Source organism: Vespa mandarinia, chromosome 8 (genome assembly GCF_050613455.1).
Source record: "Vespa mandarinia isolate Hongniang chromosome 8, ASM5061345v1, whole genome shotgun sequence".
Classification (NCBI taxonomy): domain Eukaryota; kingdom Metazoa; phylum Arthropoda; class Insecta; order Hymenoptera; family Vespidae; genus Vespa; species Vespa mandarinia.
Genome location: NC_140817.1, coordinates 5,716,875 through 5,742,307, shown reverse-complemented (window position 1 = coordinate 5,742,307; position 25,433 = coordinate 5,716,875). Strand labels below are relative to the sequence as shown.

General features: G+C 31.2%; 1 protein-coding gene across 8 annotated transcripts; it reads right to left on the bottom strand.

The window, feature by feature from the left end:
* Positions 1-18: 18 nt before the first annotated feature.
* Positions 19-25,066, bottom strand: HUWE1 (HECT, UBA and WWE domain containing E3 ubiquitin protein ligase 1). 8 transcript variants are annotated; one of them, XM_035886013.2, is made up of 55 exons: positions 24,737-25,065; positions 24,343-24,620; positions 23,465-23,537; positions 22,893-23,111; positions 22,571-22,810; positions 22,375-22,437; positions 22,075-22,293; positions 21,472-21,743; positions 21,090-21,366; positions 20,221-20,862; positions 19,796-20,065; positions 19,175-19,684; positions 18,636-19,079; positions 18,443-18,559; positions 18,233-18,367; positions 16,972-17,258; positions 16,600-16,837; positions 16,398-16,520; positions 16,052-16,306; positions 15,612-15,929; positions 15,381-15,512; positions 15,049-15,297; positions 14,632-14,981; positions 14,300-14,540; positions 14,029-14,182; positions 12,694-13,915; positions 12,283-12,424; positions 12,099-12,204; positions 11,640-11,936; positions 11,362-11,506; positions 11,119-11,260; positions 10,909-11,035; positions 10,669-10,818; positions 10,448-10,588; positions 10,148-10,333; positions 9,876-10,050; positions 9,558-9,743; positions 9,165-9,393; positions 8,891-9,071; positions 8,403-8,775; positions 8,077-8,253; positions 7,382-8,000; positions 7,055-7,230; positions 6,785-6,966; positions 6,622-6,681; positions 6,438-6,530; positions 6,224-6,351; positions 5,843-6,080; positions 5,489-5,764; positions 5,158-5,346; positions 4,895-5,082; positions 4,673-4,806; positions 4,389-4,554; positions 4,073-4,263; positions 19-3,937 (listed from the first exon to the last, which is right to left on the bottom strand). In XM_035886013.2, exons 3-55 carry the CDS (start codon positions 23,507-23,509, stop codon positions 3,835-3,837), a joined length of 12,522 nt encoding a protein of 4,173 aa, XP_035741906.1. In that variant the 5' UTR covers positions 23,510-23,537; positions 24,343-24,620; positions 24,737-25,065; the 3' UTR covers positions 19-3,834. The 8 variants fall into 8 exon arrangements, with proteins under 8 accessions (XP_035741906.1, XP_035741940.1, XP_035741898.1 ...); XM_035886047.2 differs by having other exon boundaries at positions 6,438-6,509; positions 24,343-25,066; XM_035886005.2 differs by having other exon boundaries at positions 24,343-25,065.
* Between the last annotated feature and the right edge of the window lie 367 nt (positions 25,067-25,433).

Genomic DNA, 25,433 nt, shown 5'->3' with positions numbered 1-25,433 from the left:
CCATGCTTAAATAATACGTTACTTATATTTTATAACATTATATGTGAATTTTCTATAAAACATTTACAATTAACAGTTAGAATTAGAAAATAAAATAAAAAAAAATGTCGATAGGTAATAAATAAAAAAAATAAAAAAAATAAAACAAATCCAATTTCGTTACAAGAATCCATGTATTATTTCTGGATGTTATGTTATAATACTATATGCTATACAGTATATTCAAATAGAAATTTATAAAGGTTGCTTACTCGTGATCAGAAATATTGAATAGCACTAAATTAAGGCGAAAGTAACGTGCACACAAGACCAATGTAACATATTTCAATAATATTTATTCTTAACTTACTGTAACGCGACGAGATAAATAATGTAACTTTTTCGCAAGAGTTTACAACAAATTCATAAAGAGAGTAAATTATCTACACCATTGAATGATGGAGGAAATAAAGAAATGGTGAACATAAACGAAGTTTTCTTTACATAACAACAATCTTTAATTTTACGATATGCTGCCTTGATATCCAAAATAGATTTCATAAGCATCTAATAAAATTTAAATCACTTAAAGATTCCTCTTATTTCTATTATTTCTGCTCCTATTTTCATCAAATTTCTATTACTATCCTTACAATATTCATATCTAAAGGAGTTGCTTTTTCATCAGTAACGTCACTGCGACAACATTACTATTCTATTTTTAAACAAATGGAGGACATATAACAAATGAAGTCAGAAAAAAGATTATCGTTGCAGATAAATAGTCCTCCCAAAAAAGAGTTATTTATTCATTAGTCTAAAGAGAGCATATACATACTAATGACAACTGCTTGATGCATAATACCGCATATTTTTCTGCTTAAAGAGTTTGCGCAGAAGTTTCTACATGAATACTATTTCTGTTTCTGTTTGTATGTATGAGTGTATCTTCCATACAGATCGTGACATTAACAGCGCCTGTTGAGGATAGTTCATCGCTTCTTTGATTTTCTTTTATTGGGAGAGGCCACGATATATTATCCTCCGATTTTTAAATTAGATTGAAAATATAAGAGTCGAGTAAACTTGAGCTAAAAATGCTTTAAAATAGTTTTTTCAAGACGAGCGGTTTTCTCAAAAAACCGATCTTTATTTTGAAATTTAATCAATGAAAGTTTTTACTAAAAAATTAATAACTATACTTAAGAAAGATTGTTTTATATTGTACATTATACGTAAAAGTAATAAAAAATGAAATCTGTAATATTACTAAACAAATCTTTCTTACTTTTAGATTCAAATAAATACAATAGTTTATACGATATATTTTGTTAATACAAAGAACAATTTATCAAGATGCACGTTAAAAATAATTCTTCTGAAATGTGTACCATTATCAACCATCTGATGCATACTTTTCTCGTCAAGTAAAAAATTTTCTTTTCAGATTGCAAAGTCCTTCAGAATTGATCACAGAAGGCAGAGATATTTCTAATTATAAAAAATATATATGTATATATTCTTGCTTTCTTGTTAACATTAAAATAAAAACAAACAAGGATCTTCTATATCAATTTTCTATTCATAGCGCAAACATTCGTTTTTCTTTATGTTACTATGAAGACTGTTATCTGAAAACTAAAAGAAAGATTAACAGAAAAGCATTCAAGAATTACAATAAATATGCATGCTCACTTTATATTTGATTTGGAAGTGATCATTTTATGATTCAGAGAGAATTTATTTCTCAAAATTAAAATTATTAAAGCTAATTATTAAAATTAATAAAATCTTGTCTATGGACAAGGGTGCTAGCGGATCTCTTATGAAATATAAAAATATAATTAAAAATAAAAAATATAATTAAAAATATACTTCAGACATGTAAGAAAAATATTCTGAATATATAAAAAATAAAATAAGTAAAAACTTGCAAAAAAAGAAAACAAACAGATTCGCAATTGGGATCGATCTCGGGTTTCTATGTTGTAAACCGTGAGCGGTCGTTGATATGCCATCGTTGCTGTTGAAATAAAGATTCAAGTTTTTGACACTTTTTTTACATAATATGCAACAAAAAACAATTTTTTGAAGCGAAGTTTGAATTTCTCAACGATATTGTAAAGCATCTTTTTCTTTCTCCCATGAATGTCGATAATATAATATACAAACAAAACAGTTTGATTCAACAATATTGATATTTGTAAATAAAAATTGACTTTTTAAAATAATAGCCTGTAGAAACATATTTTAGGATTTCTTCTAATTCATTACTCTCTATCATATTATCAATCTAATTAAAAAATTCCAAGATAATATGTCATGATCTTTCTTTGTTAGTATATGTTTACAAAGACACCTGCCATATTCTTTTAGGACTTAACAAAAAGCCACGAATAAGCACATAAACATATGTGTATATATTATTTGATATATGCATCACATATAACGTATATACATATATTACGTTATTGTGTATGAGTGACCGACGAAAGACATTGGCCGCTTGAATTGTTCAATCTAATGGAAGCATATTTGCATTCAATATACATATCCATATACATATATATATATATATATATATATATATATGTATGTATATGTATATGTATATATTTTAAAAAACCATATCTAAATTAATTACCAGGCGCTATTATTGAGATGAAATGCGCAAAAGAGCAACAAATGTTTTGTTTCAACACGGAATAAGGAATGCAATTAGAAAAGTTGTCCTACGCAGTAAAAAATACAATTCTTTTTAGAAGAAATACAATGTTCTGTTTATTCTATGATTTCTAGGTAGTTATTCTCTCTAACAATATCCAATAAAGGAGTCCAATAATATAACTGTATGTATTTTTGCGCGCATAATTGATATTGTCCCGTTCGATGTGTTTACAAAGTAATGTCTGTTCAACTGTAAACTTTATTTCGTTAGATTTCAAGAAAAAATTACACGATTTTAACATCACATTTCGAATGATTAATATTAAAATGATATTAATTAGCGATCATTACTATTATTTAAAAGTTAGTTATAATTATTAATACTAATAGTGTACAACCATACATTACATGGGGCAGAACAGCGTTTTTATTATGAAATCTTGTAATTAGGCTCATCATTTCCATCAATATTTCCCGTTCTACTTGGAGCTTTTGCTCCCTTATTTGCAAATTCACACACTCATTCGCACACATCTCATTTACTTGCATATTTCTCTCTCTCTCTCTCTCTCTCTCTTTCTCTCTCTCTCTCTCTCTTTCTCTCTCTCTCTCTCTCTCTTGCTCTCTTACAACGTTTCGTTTTTAAACGCTACATTTTCTCCCCAGCAGTATCCATGGTATTATTTCCATATAAACTATCGAACCGGTTACAACGTATCGCCAATCAGTTGAAGTGCAATATATTACATTTTACACCCTATGTATTCCTTATGAGAAATTAAACTTCCTACTACTTAAATATGAACCTTACATTTATCTTACCCATATAACTTAGTTAAATTTCCTATATTACGTTTTGTTGGAAATTATTGTAAAGCTCAGCATCTTCCTCAAGATCTTTTTCAACGAAATAAACTTTAGTAGCGGATATAATTGAAAATTATTCTCAATAATTACATCGTGATAATTATACGTATATACATACGCTTGTATCTTATATATACGTTGATGTATAGGTCTCATCAGTAGATCTTGAACGAAGATTAAGCATGATTGCTTAGAATATCTCCGATTTAATAATAAGCCAATAATTATAAGGGCCATGTTCTATAATATATCGTAGATAGGCAGGGCAACACATTTACGATGAAGTTTTATAATATGTAAAAACAGTATTCAAATTACACTTTATGCAAATCCAAATCCTTCACTGCATTCGTGAATTGCCTTGAGTAAATTCGTGCGTAATTTGTCGTATGTTTCATATACAGGCAAATCCAATTGATTGAAACTATAATTGAAGAATTTATAAATAAATAATTGAAAAACATGCATGCAACATACTATTATGTACAAAAATATATGATATTATGGTATATGATAAATCATTAAATTTTTTTTGACGATTAAAAAATCGAGTACTAACCATGTATGAGCGGATGGTAATCTATCCGTTGATCTGTCCTCTCGATGAATTTGGAACTTTTGTACACCATTCATTCCTTCTAATGCAGCAAAACCTTGCAAAGGTACCTTAGAAGTTCCAGTAACAAACTGTAAAAATTTTGCTCTATCGGCTTGATCGAATCCTCGTAATGCACGCCAAAACCATTGGATCTGTTAAAAAATTTTATTTTTAAATGAATTAAAGTTAAAGCATATTCATTTATTTTAAATATAAGAGATTGCTATAAATCAATTATTATATGGATGATTTTATATATTTGCAAAAGATAGTATACCTGCAGGGACGTCGCACTATATTTATGATATTCAGTGTTTGCTTTTAAATCTTCAATATCTACATTAGGCAATCCACTGATTAATAATTCCAGTTCCTGTTCATTAAATATGGAAATCAGTCTCTTCGGTATAATATCATAAAAGCCTTCCAGGAACGCATTTAATCTACAAAAAAGAAAACATTGTAATAATAACAAAAGATAATTTTCTTTAATATCGTTATAAATAACAAAATATAATTATTAAATCTATTGAGAAAAATATCTATGCTTGCAGTACTCACTGTTTGCGAATTGCTCCAGTCATTTTCATTTGACATACTAGCCTAATATATTCAAGTTTTGTTTCCTCTGTAACGATTATATTACGGCCATTTGGTATTAAATCTCGAACATCATTAACACCAAATTCGTTTACCTGATAAAATTTTTGAATTTTTATACATTTTAAAATTAAATATTCATTTAAGTTTATAAAAATAAATTTTGAATATCATTTCATTTACCTCCGTTGAGAATGTCAACTCATAGCCAAGATCAGCAATAGTATGCTCCGTGAGATAAACGAGACCCTTATAAAAACTGTAATCTTCACTTTCCATATCAGTATGTTTTACAAGGATTCCAAGTATATGTTTGTAAAAGCTACGTGTAAAGTAACATTCCAATAATTTATTATCGTAAATAGCTTTAGCTGTTAAAAAAGAAACATTTCATTATTTCGCTGTGATAATAAACAAAATAGATAATAGTAAACAATATTACTTACCAATAACCCGTCCAACAAATTTATAATAACATAGATGATTAGGATTACAATGAGAAGATGAATTAATCATATATGTAACCCGATCTCCAGGACTAACAGTAAAGAGAGCATACATGGGATTAAAAATTTCTCTCGAAATAATGACATACCATTCTCTCAGTAAACCTCCTGCATCTTGCCCTTCCTCTCCTTTAACAAATCAATAAAACAATGTTACTTTTATGATCACTGTTATCGATTCTTTTGACAGATAAGTTATCTATGCCCAGACAATATATCGATATCAACAAGACTATTTAAAAAAAAATAATAATTTACTCTATTAATTTACCTTCAAAAACAATGTAAAAGCGATTCTTCCATTCATCTGCATTTCTTCTATGAAGTTCCCTAAATGAATCTTCAAAAACATGACTTCTACGCACATGAACTGCCAGTTCTTCTCTACGGATACCTTCGTCCATTCGTTCCAATTCTGTTCTGAAATATCTACGCTTTACATCAAAATCTAATACTCTTGTATGATCAACCAAGACCGAAAATGGACCATCGGCTAAATGGGTGGTTGTTTGTCGTAGAATTTGATTCAGTACCGTTCTGTGCGTTTCTAAAATAATACAATATGTAAGATAATAAAAAAAACAAATACGAGACAACAAAGTTTTTATACGTATAAAAACTATACCAGCAAATTTCAAGAATTTTAATTGATCCGGGGGTAGAGTTTTTTGCGCTGAAATAGTTGTATCCCAGGAAGTATTAGTACCAGCTTCTGTTTGAGAAGTACCTTCATTATCGGAATATATTGGTGAAACTGGCGCTAAATCTGGCACGACCTCACGATTTTCCGTATTAGTATTGCGATGTCGTTCACGAGATGTAGTAGACGATGAGTGGACTAAGAAAAATGCTTCCACGGCAGGCTGTAAATAAGATATGAAACGATTATTTTTTTTTCTTTTTTCTTTTTTATTATTATTATGATACTTACGATATTTTTAAAAAAGTCAGACTTAGCAAAACTTAACAGCTTATTTTAATATCTTCAATAATATAATTGCCTTACCTGTAAAACAAGGACGGCATGATGGTCTGGAGTATATTCCAATTCTAACAAACAAGCACTAAGTGTTTCCCATAAATGATCCAACACTAAACTTTCACTTAAGTGTGGAAGTGGTGATTTTTCATCATCTATGATAAAAAAAAAGTACATTATTTTCATTTGTTACCGCGCGTATATGTATTCTAACTTACCAGTTATTTTTTATCTAACTTACCAGTACGTGGACAAATCGTCTTTGTATTTTCCGTATTAGCAGTACTACTTTGCACCGTGTCCATAGGAACATCTGCACAAGAAGTATCATCGGCTGAAACATGGCATAATGAAGTATGATCTAATAATACTAAATAATAACAATTATATATAAGTAAATAACAACAGTAAATACAATATATCACCTGTTCCTGAGATTTGACTCGATGTTGCCGTATCTGCAGTAGGAGCAGGTGCTTGGTTTGCTATATATAGAAGATAAAAGAATAAAGATATACTTTGTTTAAAGCAGGATAAAATTTTAATTATAAATTGTAATAATGTTATAAATATATTTTTAATTTATACCTGCTTTCTTTGTACTTGCTAAACGCACAGCTTCCCTTATCTGTACAATAACTTTAAGTATTCTTAAAAAGAATGCCTGACTAGAGGTCTTACTGACAAGAGCAGCCATTGATGGTAATTGGAGATCACTTCCGGCTTTGACTTTACTTGGTGCCGTTACAACTACGCTTTCATTGGTAAATCTTTAAACAAATATTATAGATTTTAATCTTCAATGGTATAAAAAACAAAAACTAACAATGTACCAATTATAAAAATGAAATTTCTTACCTATCCAAAAGAATTCCACGTCCACCTCCCCCAGAACTAGTTGATGGTTGTTCTTCGATAGAATTCCTTCTGCTCAGTTCACGATTCAAAACTTTAAGTTCTATCATTAAATCGCTGATGTGTTCACAGACCATATTTGCCAATTCCATCGCTCCTTCTAAGAGTAAATTCAGTATCTATCCGAAAGAATAATAAATAAAAAGAAAAATTAGAAAAACAATTAATCTCTTGTAAATAATAAATATAATACTCCATATTTTTAAATATATTCGATGGCAAATTGTAAAAAAATCATATATCATATATAATACTTTAGTAATACTATACCAATTGTCTAGTTGGATCTGGGCAGTGTGATAAGTTAAGCAACAATGCCGTTGCATCTTCTAAACCTTCTTCGGAACAACTTTTACTGGTCAATACTTGTACGGCTAATCTCAAATGTCCTTCTGGCGCAGCAACACTTTGTTCTTTACTCAATTCTGTTTTTTTATTTTTATTACCTTCTTGTCGACGATATAGATTTACTTCTGTCAATCCGATCGAGATCAGAGAAAGCAGCCGTAATAGTTTGTCAGTTAATTGACTGCTTCGTTTAATAACTGACCAATTTAACATTGAAATTAATTGACCAAATGGAGATGCTTCAAAAGTTGTCATTGTATGCTCTGAATCCATTCCCAAATTTGAATTTGAATGAGTTCTTGCAACAGACTTTCCTTTCTTCGAAGCACAAGAGTCGAGTTTTAGTAACATATCCCAAAAATCTGGAATATCGCTTTTGCCTGGTTTTGATGCAGACTTTGATTTTGAAATAGTTTCATCCTTGTTATTGCCTATATCTTTTTCCTTATTATTATCTTTATCTTCTGATTCTTTAGATTTGATTGGCACAAAATATCCCGGAAAACTTTTTGCTAAGGAGATCAGGAGTTCTAATGTGTGCCTATAGAATTTAAATAATGTTAAAAAGGAACATGTCTTTCTTTATCAAGATACAAAGGAAATTTTGATATACCAACCTACAAACTGTTGGTGCAGCTTGTGGATGAATAGCTATTATGCTACCTTGTCTTTCTGACTTTTTACCACCATGTCTGATAATATGAAATACATTTGCCCTACATCCTAATGCTGCATCCATGCTAATATTTAGCCACGATTGTGTATTATTTCTCTGTTCAAAAATTTTAGGATACCTGAAAATAATAGAATAATAGCATTCTCAATCTATTTATTTACTTTTGTAGAATATGTGTATGCTATATATATATATTAAAAAAAAAATTAACTAAAAAGAATTCTAAAAAAAAAAGAGAAAGAAAAAAAAAAGAAACAATTTCTTTACCAATAATCTGAAGCGGTAGGGAGCAAACTTTTTCTTTTAAATTTTCCACTAAAATCTGTAATTATATCTCTAGTTTCATCATTACTTCTCTCCATGATACTAAGTAAGGCTTTAACTACCCATTCTCTTGTACTGCCATGATAACAAAGATTTCTGATCACTCTGTGAAGTCTTAAAGTATTAATTTTAGGTTCATCGACAAATAGTAAAACCAACAAACATGCCATCGATTCGTGATCAAGTAATTGTCTTCCTCTCAAACGTAAACCTGCTCCTTGATGTGCTATAGCAGTATCTCCGCGAGGATTCCAAGATCCCCACTGAGCTCTTTGTGGAACTGCATGAATAGCATATCGTGTACCGCCTCCTCTGCCTATTAAAGGTACATTTTATTTAATTTAATTTCTTTAATACAATCATATAAATTAAATTTTATTTCTTTGGATTTTAAATAGATCAATTTTAATCATTAAGTGAATAATAATTACCTCCACCCGAACTTCTCAATATACTCGATAACGCTGTATTACTTTGACTAACATGACTAAGGAATCTCTCCTGCATCATATGTCGGTTACGAGCTTCCCATTCTCTGCGCAAATTTTGAGCTTCTTGAGCTAAATCTGGTGGTAGAACAGATATTTGCGATTCTTCCATATCCGTAAGAATCTATGAGAGAATAAAGAAATGGGAGAACAATTGTTGTAGTAATAGATTCAATATTTAAGAAAGAATTAATCGAATGTTAAAAAATTTACTAACAGCTTGTCGTAAGGAAGGTTGTAAATTTTGAAAGAATGCCGCAGCATCGACCGGATCTTCCGGATTTGCAGAAGCAGCTGCGTGTCTTTGCTGTTCCAATCTCTGTTGGGCAAGAACTTCTTCTTGAATGGCTGGTGGTAATGCGGCCAAAAATTCTGGATTTACTTCAACAGGCCCTGCAAGTTCTTCGGCTGCTGTAGCTTGAGCTCGTTGTCTTATACGCTGAAGTCTGTATAATAATAAATTATATTTGATTTTTATTAAAATTAAATATTAAATATTAACATTAAATATGCTATTTATATTAGAAATATATTGCTGCTTTATAATAATATTTATATTCAATTTTCATATAATATTCATATAATTTACAAATCATCAATTTTAACATACCTTAGTTGTTCCGCTATGACTTCATCACGCATGTCCTCTGGTAAGGCAGCTAAGAAGGATGGATCCACACCATCTGGCAACTGTTGTTCTTGAGATGGCTGTTGTGATTGCTGTTGTTGGCTCGATGTTTCTGGATGTGTGTTCTCAGATGTCGAAGACGTTGGATCTTGACCGACGATATTTGCACTAAATAAATTAAAAAATAGTACGCATTATTATTATTATTATTATTATTATTATTATTATTATTATTATTATTATTATTATTATTATATACGTAAAAAATATAATAAAATTACGATAATTATTTCTACTTACTTTCGCTCCACACCAGATTGACTATCATCAGTTAATAGACGTCTTATCCAATCAGCTGAATCACTACTCTCTCTTGAAAGATCTTCATTTACCTCTTGACTAAAATCTACTAAAATCGGTGTAGATGTACAATCAGGCATTTCATTTGATGTTTCGGTAGTATGTTCCGATTGTCCTATTTCATAAAATAATATATAAATGAAATTCTCAGGCAAAATTGTTAATTATAAAGATTCTATATTACGAACTAACAATGAACATTATATATTTACTTAGCCTCGAAACTTCAGAAGCACAAGGAGCAAGTACGGAATCAACGATACTTTCAGCGAGCTCTAATCTAGGAGTCCAATCAATCCGGGGTTGTCTAGTATTTGTAGATTGTTCTTCTGGTGGTGGAGGAGGCCGTGGTCTTTCCTCGTCATCCTGAACTGTTACTTCCATTTCTCCAGTAACATCTAAGTAAATAATAATAGTCAATATTTATTAAATGATAAACATACTTAATGTAAAATATAAAATACAAACGACATTGTTCTATGGTATAATATGCGATATGCTTTTACACTTACCAATGATATCTTCATCAGGTATGCATTCTTGTCTTATAGGTTCAGCATGAGGTTCCGGAGCTGTAATAACTATCGTGTCATCTCTTTGAGATAATGCCAAGTTTCTTTCTTCTTCTATTGAAATTGTTGTTGATGGGCCCGCTAAAGATCAGACATATTTATTAACATTATATCTTGCATAAAGAATTTTATTCATATTAATCTATTCCATCTGCACTTACATTCAACATTTTTTGTACTGTCTTTTTCTTCTTTTCCGTCTCTCTCACTTTCCCTTTCTGAACCATGCTGTTTCTTACGTTTTTCTTTTCTTTCAGCTAATTCAGCATTTCTATGTTTCTCAAGACTAGGTATCATTTTATGCACAACACCTTTTTTCATAGAAAGTGAAATATTATAGAATGTATATTACAAATTTATATAAAAACATGATTGATATATTTCCATATTTTAATTCTCACCAACACAACAATCAGGCTGCGAATCTCCATCTAATAGTTTGCTTTCTTCGATCCACCAGTGTAATGCAGTTGGAATGTTATTTAACGTTGCAGCTAAACTTGGTCCAAATAAGTAACCTGATTGATCCTATAAATTTGTTGTCATTAATAATAAAATTTTAATTTTCAAGTACATTTAATAAAATACTATTATAAATTTTATTTACTTACTACAAAATCAATTTGTTCTTCTTCTTGATTTGTAAATATTCCAAGACCATTGTCCATTACAACAACACGTGTATCCCTAAAGCTAGAAGCTAAAACTTGACTAGCTGATAAGGGAAGACTCTGTGCAGTTGGACCTAAGAGTCTGTGTAAATAAAAGACAAAAAAAAAAAAAAAAAAAAGAAAAGATTAAATAAAAAAAAACAAATTATTAAACAATAGTGAAGACTATTAAAGTACACATACCTTTGTAATATTACAGGTGGATTTGGATTACGAGAATTGGATAATTGTAAATATTGATATCGTCGATGACGAAGTACTCGTTGAGCTCTTGGATTTCCGCTATCAAAACTACCTTGAGCTATTAATATAGGATGTGAACTAATACCTAAAATCAGAATAAATATCTTCTTGTGATGAGACAAGTATATATAGGCAAATATTACATTACTTTTAACAAACGCAAAAGTTCGCAGATTAAAAATTCGGTATAATTTATACTTGAAATCATTTGTACTTACCATTTCCTTCTGAGAAAGAAGGTGGTTCTTCAAATAAACCAAGTGGTAGAGGGAAACTTGTATTCCACGATAGACCAGGTCGAGTTGAAATAGGTGTAGATGACACTGTATTTACATTGTCTTGATTATCAATATTATGCTGTATCATAACAACATTGCCACCATCACGTTCTGCAGATGGAAACATACGAAAGACACCACTAGCTTCTCCAACATCTTCATAAAATTCTATTCCATCTTCCTCATAGTTTGATGAACCTTCTTCTTCTTCCTCTTCCTCTTCTTCATTCTCTTCGCCTGAATAGGTAAATTGTTATCTATGTACATTTCTGTTATAATCTACATGTTTGTTACAGATAAAATTATTAAACTACACTAAAACCTCTTATACAAATGTTTAGTTATATTTTGAGACTATGGATAATTACATATGGAATAATGAGATGTTTCTACTCTTACCTTCATCTTCCTCTTCTTCCTCTTCGTCTTCGTCATCTTGAACTTCATCTTCATTATCATCTGATTGATTACTATCAGAATCCGAATCAGAGCTCATTAGATCTTCCTATAAAAATAAAATTAAATTATTAAAAAAAATACAAAAAATAGAATAATAAAAGGGAAAAAAGAAAAGCGATGTTACTCTTACGGTGGTGTCACGTGTTGGATCGAAGTCTCCTTCTGGATCACGCATCGCTAGACTTTCATCATCAATATCCATTGGTCGATGTGACCGAGACGATTGTTCTTCTGCCACAGTAGAACCATCTCTGGAAAATAACACACTGCTTGATTATAAGCATTGCACAACTATTGAGTTTATATCTGATTTCTTAGTCATTCATAAAATAAATAATTTAAATGATTTAAAAATAATTTATATGATTTAAAAATTATGTTTCTATATAAAATTAAAGATAAAGAACATAAAATATTAAAAATAAAGATAAAGGACATCAACATTTTCAGCAATTCATATATTTTAATGAAATTTAATAAAATTAAAAAATTTCTTGTAGTTTAATTTAAAAATTAATTATTTATATATTATTACCTTTCAAGAAGTTGATCCATGATGTCTTCTAAGGCAGCTTCATCTCCTACTTCGTGTACGTGACTCTCGGATGTCGGTTCTAAACTTTCTGCTGTCACCGAAATGTCATGCTCGGTGTTTTCTGCATCCTCAATAGTTTCCTCGCCGACAGCATGAGTAGTTTCCGAAGTTGTAGTACCAGTTTGTTCTCCTATCGGTTCTTCATGAACGGTTCTATTTTTTGGCTTCGTGAATTTATTAATACCTCCAGGCATTGGTTGATTAATAATACGAGATAATGTTTCAAGAGGTTTTAAAGCAGCATTTATAGTCCCAGCCATATGTGGACTCGAAAGATCAAGACTATGAGGAATTTTAGCTAAGTCAGTTATGATACCTTTTTTAAGCATAATTCTAACAATATAATTAACATTATTATATTGATGAATTTTCAACGATGCTCTTAGCTGTGCGTGCGATGTAAGTGGACAACTATCGATCATAGTAGAAATTAAACCAATTAATAACTGCAATTGTGCATGTTTTTCTGCACTCTCTGGAAGTGCCAATGTTCGTGTCAATGCCGCTTTGACTTCGGTTACTAATGTCGTCTGCACATCCGGTGAATGATTACACGATGCTATAGCAGCTATTAACGTACGTGCCATATTATTACATTGACGATCACTGGAGTTTTCTGGTAACATCGGTAAAAGTTTATCAAGCAGAAATGCAAGAGCTGTGGTATCTTCTGTCACTAATTCACTCTGGCCTGCTCTATATGTGTGTTCAGTAATAAGACTAACAATTGCACCATAGGACCGAACTGCATCGGCTAATGTCTTTAATATTGCAGACTTTGCCAATAATGGCTTTTTCGCTTCTTCCGATTCTGCTTTACCATTACTGCTTACATCCGTATATATTTTAAGAGGAATAATTTGAGATACTTGGTCATCATCATCTAAAGGATCATTCGTAGACATTGCATTACTTCTAAGTACGTCGCGTCTTGAAGATGAGGAAGATGCATTGCCAGTTGCAGAGGTTGAATGTGTTGTCTTTTTTTCTGGACTTCCGGTCGGTGTTACAGATCCATCATCAGGTAGTATAGGTACCGGTTTTATTAATGCATTTAACAGATCTCGGACAACACCGATAGAAACTTCTTCTACCATTGGTAAGGCTGGAGAATGAGTAGGAGGTAAGGCTTTGACGACTAATCTGCTATCAATATCATCCCCTACAATAATATATACGTATATACACAAATTAAATTTTTATATACAATTAAAATTTTTAAATACAATTACTTATCATCTTGCATCTTCCCAATTACAAAAATCAGATACTCACTTTTTAGTACGTTAATATCAACCCTAAGAATATTTTCACAAACTTCTCTGTAAACTTCAGGATTGCGGCATACTGCACTGCTGATTTGTCGAGTCATAAACAAAATTTCTTTGTATGCAGGAGGAATATTACTTTGCGTGCGCGTGCGTATGACCTAATTAGAAATAATAAGATCAGAATGTATTAATTTCAAATTCTTCAATGTGTTTTTTGTAATATCCAATATCACTTTAAACGCTTATAATTGACGCGGAAATTATAAAAGTGATACCTTTTCCATAGCAAGACGTAGAATACGTGGCTCTTCTAATGTATGTCTTATAAGGAGTGTACTTAGATTAATACATCCGATAAAGGTACTGGACTGAGTCATTTCTAAAAGCAATTTTACACCACCCTCACGTGCAAATACTTCTGCATTTTTATAATCCCTCGTTAAACGCAAACATACTTTCATCAAAGCATGGAGTGTATCGCGATCAACTGGGATGGCTAATAATTTTACACAAGCACTAAAAATATAAATAATAAATGAATAAATATATTGCTATGTTCCTATTTTATTAATAATATTATTAATTAAAACAAGAAGATTAAATTTACCGTACAATACTTGGTGCTATACTAGGATCTAAACCTTGTACAACAGCGTTTCGTTTCTCCTCGACTGGACTATCATCGGTATCCATATTAGAATCAGAACCAGAACCACCATCTTCGTTTGTACCACTGTTGAAGTTAAAACCCATCGTAATTGGTCTCCTATTGTCACTTTCCTCGTTTACTTGAGTCATACATGAAAATGTTATTAAGTAACGACGTCTGCTACATGTTATACGCACATTAGGCTCACCAGCCCAGTATGCCTCATTAATAATTCTATTATTCATTGGTGAATAAAGAGTCCATTTTCCAGTACTTAAATCGAACCATTTCCACATGCAATTTGTGACCTAGTGAAGCGAAATTATTAGAAATATTTCTTTGTATTAATTACTTCTCATTGTATCGTCTACTTACTTTATGCATTAATTGTTTTCTTTTTGTAAGAGTTCCAACCTTCTCTAAACGGTCTATAAGTAATAATAAAGGTGCAAGCCATTTAGGAGTCTTCACACAGACTGTTCCATCTTTACTTTCTTTTACGATCTTATTCTTATTAGCAGTAAGCGGTCCCTCGCTCATAACAAGTAATTTCACAAGTTTGTCTAACATAACGCACTCCTCGACAATACGGGCACAAGGTACTCGCATTTCTTGAAAGGTACCCTATAATAATTTAAATATAGAGTAAAAACATAAAGGTAAAAAATAGAATAAAATTAAATAAATCGATATTTCTGTATACCAACCTCAAAAAATAAAGTATAGAGGTAAATACGTCTTGATACTTTATTTGCCTCCTCGCATTCTACTAATCGTGTTCCAGCATTTTCATCTTGACTTTTAGTAATATCGATCAAATAATCGACTAAGTCACCGATCTGTTGAATTATTGTAATATTATTTAGAAGTTTAATTCGCAAAGAAATAAATATTCTTTATTATTGTTTTACGAATTATAACATTAATAAATAAATTACCTCTCGTATTAATTGCCGTAACATATTATCTCGCCATTCATCCCCATTCCGTTTTGTGATAGTTACTAATAAATCGCAAATTCTATATACTGTGTCGGGCATAAGATCCAAAAGATTAAGACATTGTGCTAACGCATTACGAGTGAATTCATCTATGCTCTCTGTTAATGTTGTCTCTCTATCAGGTTCTTCTGGTCCTGGTGCTTTTAATGCATCGGTATCAGCAAATGCCATAGCAAGAACCTGCGTTATGTCTTCATCTTCGGTTAATTCTAATTCCATAGTAACAACACGATTTGGATCACCCGATGGAGCATCCTAAGTACAAACATATACAACGGTTACTCTTTTAAGATTTGTAATAAACGAATAATTTTTGTTTTGTTTTTAACTCTATACGCATAATTAATATATAATGGATAAGTTACGCTAAATCTTACTGGTCTTCGTAATGTAGCAGGATTTGCCAAAAGATATTCGGTTGCTTGCTCAACGGTCATCGTATGTAAGAGAGCTTCAATGCAATGGGCTCTACTAAAACCCATGTCCATCAATTGCCTCAAATGTTCCAAGTTTACATCTGCTTCTGGTTCATCTCGTCTATCTGATATTGCTCCACTTCTACCAACGGAACTAGTACTACCACTACCACTAGCCGAAACACCTTCGTTATTTTTCTCTCTTTCAGAGCGTTCCTGTGGATTTTATTAAAACATTGAGATAATTCATTTTATATTTAAAATACAGTAATCATCGAAAAGATCTTAAATATTGTACATTATTTACCTTAATTATTTTTTCACCGCGTAATATATGCCGCAAGATCGATAATATAGATTCTGTCATACGAGCTCCATAATTTTTTAATGGTTTTTTACCCCACATAAGCATCACCGCTTTAAAAGCTTTCTATAATAAATCAGACGTTACACGATAAAAGTATAAGAAATACATATGCACTTGTAAATAATAACTTTCGTAATATTACCTTATGGATATCTGTGAGGTATTTTATCGGATCAAATACCTCATACCTATCATACATTCCTGTACATTTAGATGATACTACATGCGGGGAATCTAAAATTGCTTTAGGGTTCACCATTTTCTCAAGCAGCATAAGCCAAGCATCTAGAAACTCTCCAGTTCCATCAGGTAAATTTGGATGTTCTAAACCTTCAGATAATGGAAACTGTCCCCCTCCTGACAATGCCCATTGGAAAGTTCTGTAATTATAAAATGAAATAAATATAAAGTAAAGTAAAAATTATACCATTAAATGTCTTACATATATATATATATATATATATATATATATATTGTGCCAATAGAAGGATCTATGTATTCTGATAATACTTACAAGAAAAACGCATTTTGTCCACCCAAGAGAACAAATTTTTGAAGCATCAAATGATATGGATGCCTCTTTTCATCAAAAAGCATCGGAGAAGTAAATCCCACAGAACATATTAAGAAAGTCAATTGGAATTTAGGAATTGGCGATGGAGGTAATATTTCCCAAGATAGACCACGCGTTAATAAACGATTCAAAGCAGTCGCTACGCTTCTTGCTGCTTGGGAAGGAAGAGCAGGAGTTAAAGGCATTTGTTGTCCTCTTCTTTGCCTTATAGGTGAACCCATGCAAAGCTTTAAAAAAAATTTTATTGTAGTATATATTTATATAATTATAATATATATTTATAAATTAAATTATACAGCCCAACTAAAAAAAGTTTTTATCTGTTGCTTTGGAAGTTAAACCTATTCCTAAGTATACTTGGTGCACTAATTCCAAAAATAGCATCGGTTTCATCGTATCAGCTTTAATTTTCGAAACACTCGTATAGAAAAATCATAATTTAATAATAAAGTATATATTTTTAATTATGATTTTTTACGGTGAAAATGGAACATTGTGAGTGTAAGTTTAATTCTAGAATCTAATATGATCCATTTATTTTTTAGAGATTATACAATTAAAAATCTTAAATTTTTATGGAAAAGCTGTTGAATTAGCATATAAGGCTGTTATGCTTATCTCCAAAATTATAGCTAATAGAATAAAAAAAATTGCCATTTTTGCTATCAGTGCCCCAAATATATCTAAGAATAGTTTTTACTTTTTAGGCACCAAAATGTATATTGGACAATATTATTCTACGTATATTAAATATAGTAGAACAATTATAGTATGCATTAATATACATTATATGCAATGGCGGATTTACTTACAAGCTATAGAAGCGGTCGCATTGGACTCTATAAGGCAAAAGTCCCTAAACAATAATATAAATTTATATTATATAATAAATTTAATTTAATATTTGATGACCGTCATATAATTTTTATTTCTATATTTGAGGTTATAATCTAATTTAGACAATGTATTTCTCACTTCATTATTTGCATTAAAGCGAGAGAATAAATATTGTGTATAATTAATTTATTTTAATGAGACTCAAAAGATTTGTAACGTCGGTCCCTTGAAGACAAAATCCGCCAATGATTATATGTATGCTATCATATAGTTTTTAATTGTAGTAACAAAATTTGTATAATGCAATATTATTAAATATACTATGTATGTATATAATATTTATAAAAGATGAATTTAACTATACCTTAACAAGTAGACCAAATAATTCTGCAAGTGCTCTACCTAATCTCGATGATGCACCTAATAAAGGCTTAATATATTTAAGTTGGTGAGAATTAGGTGAAGTCCTTCCAGCACTAGTACTTGGCTTATCATCAACCTAAGAATTTGGTAAATATTTTAATATTATGATTCACCTTTTTTCTATGCTCTACATTCATCAATTTATAATTACCTCCATGGGTATAGGTGGAGGATCAGTGCTGAGTGCTTCCATGGCAGTTGTCATTCCATTACTACCTATATCGGTAGAAGAAGCAGCACCAGACCATGTAGAACTTTCACAATCCGTCTAAGAAAACTTACATTAGTGTCTAAAATTTGTTAATACATAAAAAGTTAATAATAAAAAGTATACTGTAACTAACTCTTAATTCGGGCGGTATTAATTTGTCCATATCTTCTTTTCCAAAGTCACAACCAGCTGGAATGATATCTTCGCTACATAGTGCAAGTAATAAAGTACTTTCCCAAACAAGAGACATGTATAACTTAGATAATCCTTTTAAAACTGTTAAACCTAAGTCAGATCCCCAATGATTCATAGATAAGTTTCGAATCTCGCTTTGACTCGTTCGACAAACGTGGACAAACATTACAATATATCCATGAGCTGCATTCATAGCGTGTAATAGTGGCGTTGCTGTATCACTTGTGAAAGCTGTCTCAAGATTTGGAGCTGAAGCCAATTCGTGTAGTAAAACAGAACCTGCAGGCGATTGCATATTACTGCAAAGAGGCTTTAGCAAGTTTAGAACCTCATTTAATTGTGACAATCCCGTTTTAAGAACCAAAGGTTCATGCGCTAAGTTCTATAAATAAAAATGACAATTATAATACTTGATCTTAATTCTTACTAATTTATAATTTCTAAAATTTCAATTTATTTCATTAAATATCAACCTACCAAAATACTTTTACATACTGAAGCTACAGCCTGAGCTGCTTGAGCAACAGGATAATCTACTGGTAAATTTGGTAATCCTAAAATGGAAAGGAGCGGTACAAGTCCCTTTTGCGCAACAAATTCTCTACAATGATCATCCGTCGAATTGTTACTCAATATAGCATCGACGAACTTCATAACATTCTGAATGTAATCAACCAAGGCAATAGGTGTTTTTTCTCTAGGTTGAGGTGGTGGCCCAGGTTGTGCAGGAGATGGAGAGGGTTGTTCTTCACGTTGGGGATGAGAACTAGTGCTAGCTTCTTCTTCATCTTCTTCCTCTTCGTCGCTACTACTTCCTCCGCCTCCACCACTACCACCTGCTGAATCTCCAACGCCAACGCCAACTGATTGACCCGAAGATTGACGATTTCCACATCCAGAATTTGATGGAGAATTATCTGATTTACTAACACCACGCCAACATATATATCGTGGATCGCAACCAAGTACGCAAAGTTCTTCAAGCAACTATATATATCAAACATTTTATATTAGTAATATATTATTTTTTTTAATTATATAAATATATCATCATTTATATAATATATCTCTATTATAATTATAATAGTAATAATGTACCTTAATAATTGCAGAAATAGCATCAACTTTTAAGCTTGGCTGATGTCTCATCAATTCGTCCATAGCATTGCCCAGATTAGAAGCTGTGTCACCAAGTGGATCGGCGCTTTTACGTCTTCGCATAGCTGATAAATAAACTGGTGACAGAAGCACTTTGAACAATCGTTCGAAAGGACGACGTTTCACAAATGATTCAAGACCACGTTGATTCAAACAAAGTGCACTGAATACATTGGGTAATGATCCTAGAACTTCTCTAGTTGCAGGTACCTAAATATAAATAATCATTTTACATTTGTATCTATAAATTTTGGTAGATAATTTCACTACATAAATACAAAGTACTTAAAACTAGTAATGAAATCTTTCATTCAACTAGATCGATCGTAATCACAATATGAACTATAAATACAAGATGCACTTACTTCTTTAATAAGAAGAGCATGCAATACAACATCTGTTAACCCATTATCCTGTAGTGATGAGAGTAATGATGGTTCTTGGAAAACGTATACTGTTACAACATCGGTAGCAAGTAGAAATAAAGAAGGACCATAATATTCGGAATTGCTTATAATATGTCTTAGAGATGACGGTAACGTCCCTTCCATAACATGTCGAATACTATCAGAGAAAGCTGGATCTTGAATAGCTTTTTTAAGAAAATTTAACATAGATTTTAAAAGCGCAGCACGTTGTAGTAGACAAGTCTTTCCAGTCTTTGCAGCAGAATAATCAGGTAACTGTTCATTTTTATCATCTGTTTTAGTACTCATATTTTCATCTTCTGAAAATTCCATTGGATTCAAAGATTCTTCGCGTTCTTCAAAAGTTTCATTTAAGCGGCGTGAAGAAGTCTCTCCATCTCTTTCTAACGTTCTTTCATGTACAGTTTGTGGCGTATCTTCATAAAGCTGTGGTTCTATTTCAAAAGATTGTTCTTTTCTGCAGACATTAACTTCCATATCAAGTCGATTAATAAAACTAGCCAAACCACCATGAGCTTGAAATCCTTGCATATCGATATTTGCAATCAAATCTATCACACGCACTGCTCTAGTACCAAACTATAAATATAAATTTCAAAAAAAAAAATATATTACTATATACTATTCATAAAATCAAATGATGCTAGTTAACATACAAATGTATAGGCAGTTACTTTTCATAAAATTACTTGTTAAGTGGCTATGTTAGAATGAAATACATATATATTTAATTGCAATTATTATTCATTGCTTAAAATTAAACTTAACTCAAGTTTAAAATGTTCGTACTCTTACAATCTACATACCGTTATATGTTCAAGTTCACTTCCTGGCCAGTTTATTATTTTAAGAAGACTTTCCATCATTCCACAACTAACAAGAGCCTCTGCTCCTGCTTCATAACTAGCAAGATGAAATAAAAAACTGAATAAAGCCGTTGCCAATGGCAGTGGAAATGGCTGTCCATCTGCTTGCGATGATGTTAATGTTGTTATGCAAGTACGAATAAGAACAGGTAGAAAGCCATGATATGAACTGGCACCAGTCACATCAATGATCATATTTAATCTAGAGCCAGGTTTTCTATCAAAAATATGAAATATGTATAAAGTGTAAACAAAATTAATAAAAATAATAAAAGTAATAAAAATATGAATTTATAAAAATAATAATAAAATTTTTACATACTTTGGAAAATGTGGATTACGATCTAAATGTATAATACTAGTAAGAGTGCGTAATGCTGCAGCACGAATTTCAACAAGATGAGAGTGTGGCAACTCAAGTAATTCCACTAATTCTTCAAGAAGTCCAGCATGTAAGAGACTATGTGCATTTTCTTGCAATGCATTGCTATATACTAATACAGATAATGCTTGAAGACGAGCTTGAACACATTGCAAACGCCTACGATAATCTGAGAAACTGTGAGCCAGTCTAACATGTGTCAATAAAGCCATCTGAAAAGATGAAAAAGATTATTAATCTTATATATATATATATATAATCTTTTCATGTAATGTAAAGAATGTAAGAATTATACAAAATACGTTACCATAACTATATAAGAAACAAATATATCAATAAATACTTTAAATATGAAAATAAAATAAAATAAAATTTATAATTAATAATATCAACGATATTAAATAATTATGTGTATTCTATTATAAAATAAACTATTTATAATTTATAGTTTGAAAGTCATAAACACTATAATGTTATAAACTAAGATAATCATGGACTAGATATATCTATATACTCTATAAGTACTAATCATAAAGAATATACCTGACGATCCTGAGGTACATTATAAATTTTTAATAAGTCATTCATTATTTGTGCTGGTGTTTTACCAAGTTTATCTACACCTTCTATATGTATATATGTTGCATAATTTGTTTGACCAATCTTTTTTATACTAATATTTGATGTAATTGCACTCTCTGTTACAGTAGGATTTTCTGCGTAGAATTCAAAATGTAATGTTGTAGCACTTGACGGGAATGGCTGAATAAAACAATAAAAATGTTTCAAAATACTGAAATTAATTTTATAATTTTTATAAAATACACGAAATTCATATAATACCTTATCTGGATGTTCCTTGCAACATGTAGCTAATCCAAAACCATTTTCTTTTCCACCCCAACTCTATAAATCGAAGAAAATCATCAAAATTATTATTACCATCATCATCATCATCATCATCGCCATCATTATTATTATTATTATTACTATTATTATAAGTAATCTATTTAGTATAACAAAACTTTATTACACTAACCTCTGCTAGATGGTTAAGTCTACTAAGAAGAGCTTGACGTTTATCACTATTTAGACGAGTAATAAAATTACTACGCTTACTGAACATATACAAAAGATTTAATACACCAAGAACCACGTGCATGTCACAACTTGATAATAATGTAATTAGATGTTCCATACTGTTATACAAATGCCGTGAGAATGAATGTTCAATTAACAATGTAGTAAAATGGAGAACCCAAAGAAGTAATTCTTTTGCCTGTAAAAAGTTACTCATTTTATGTTTATTTTTATTCTCAAAAAAATTATATATATTTAATTATATGAAATATTAAATTTACCTCTGCATTTTGAGGCAAGTCACATGCCAATTCCCATGGATTATCTGAGCTTTTTGCTGTAGCTTCTTCTAAAATACTGTCGCTAAGATCCAAGACATCAATCCAATGAAATAATTCGCACTTTCCAAAAGTCCAAGCATCTATTTGTTTTAGCTCCTCTAATAATTCCGCGTGTGAGCAAGAACGCAATTTGCTTATGAGGGCTTGACATTCTGCTGGCTATAGATTAATCAATTAATATAAATTTGGTTTCATACAAACAATTTTTTCTTGCATATTTCCATTAAAAAAAATTGTGTTATAAATAAGTATTACATCATCTAACTATTTATATAATTGATTCTTCTTCCAATACACATACACATAGACACATACACCAACAATAAACAATAGTAGCCAAAAAAATTGTCTACTATTACAGTCATTTTCAAGAATAAATTTATGTTGCTATCATTGTATTATGTCATGATTTAAATGATATTATATAAAGTATTTTGAAACAATTCTCAAAGATTTTCACATGAATTTGCAATAAATTATATATCACTTATTTTATAAAGTAGTTTACTTACAACTTCTGAAGTGCACTTTTTCAACCTGCTTCGGTCGATCTTCATTTTAGTATTTCTTTGCAAGACCTAGTATCTGAAATGAAAAATAATTTTTTTGTAGGTTTATTCTAAATATTTAATAATGAAACTCAAATTAGATTTTGTTTTATTATTACGTCTAATTGGTATAAAATTAATTTATCAATTAAAAAATTACATCTTTAACAAAGCATATAATATATCCCCTAATTATGAACTTTCACCAATATCCATAAAAAATGTTTTGTGCTTATTGCTATTTAATGATATCATGGCAAACACTCGAATATTTAGTTTATTTCTTTTTTTTGCATACTTTATATCGTTTTGTTCGCTCGGATTATCCAGAAAATTCTTGTTCGTAAAACCACGAACCACGGTATCATTATGCAAAGTCATCTGTTAGATTAGCCTAACCTATCTATCATATGAAAATATTTAATAAACAATAAAAACAATCGAAATACTATCGATTTGCTTACATTTGACAAACGTCAGTAATAAAAAATTCGATTCTAAACCGTAACGACGTTCGCTCGCATGACAACAAGGAAAGCAATTTCGTACTCTCTCTTTCCTCTTCTCTACCCCTTCTTCATATACACGCTCGTTCGCTCGTCGTTCGCTCGCTCGCTCGCTCGCTCGCACTCTCTCTCTTTCTCTCTTTCTCTCTTTCTCTCTATCTCTCTCTATCTCTATCTCTGTCTCTCTCTCTCTCTCTCTTTCACTTACTCCCTCTCTCTATCTTTCTCTCTCTCTTCTTTTTTACTTTACCTGTCTCTATATCTCTATCTCTATCTTTCTTACGAAAAGAAAAAATACATCACGAATGAACACAATCAGAGGACGTTGTCTCTCACCTAACTTTAATCTCGTCGATGACACCGACTCCTACTCGTACCGTTTCTCTCTCGTTTGTATTAACGCTTTCAACGTTCTTGCAAAGATTACGATGTGACACGTGCATCGCGCTCGTAACGACTGTGGAGGAAGATTTCGAGCGCAAGCAATGGCCTCCTCAGCACCCTATGGTGCTAACCTGATCCTCCTCCCTTATTATCCTTCTTCGCGATGTACTGCTCTTCTCAATTTGAAGGCGACGAAGAAAGAAGAAAAAAACCGATAACGGAAGAGAAACCTTGATGAAAAAGGTTTTAGTTCAAAACTCAATGTCGTTTGTAAGTTAATCGAATATCTATCGTGATAATACGAATATAAAACAACTTTAAAACGTCGTCGATAATCCGAACGCACCGATTTTCCTCTATCGTTGAGCACCAATTGCACTGTCGATTACCGCCATTTTACTGAAGCATTCCACGAAGGATAACCGTTTCTTGTTTCCCGTCCTCCGCGAGTCTTTCTCGCACAACGGAATATCTTGACTGGTTCTACAAGGAACGATAATTTCGCTACACGACACCGTATTCTCAAAAATTACTGTACGTGTTATTGCGTCTTGAACCGCACTGGGGGGAGGGGAAATGGCTCGTGGAGTACGAATCTTATACTTAAACGATCACAACAGTACACACACGCGCGTAAGGGTCTAAAGTGCCTTTAAGCACAAACTAATCGCTGCCAAGCCGAGCAAAGAGCGCTCTAGTCGACTACAACGATTTGTTCATCCACTGCCGCCACTGAATACGCAATTTCGGGAACATTCTATCTAGAGATAGTCACAGTATGATATAGTTCGAATTCCCTAGATATACTTGAAGACCTTGGTAATCGTTAGATTATTTCTTTTATTCGATTTCATATAATCAAAATAATTTTATAATATCAAAATAAATGTCATTCCTTTCGAAATTATATAATCATTTTTATTATTGAATGATCTATTAAATGTTTTATTGACAAATATTACTTCATTAGATTCAAATGATCATTTTTTGTTATTAGTTGCTAGCCAACCAAATAATCATTTTCGCAGATGATGCGTTGTTAG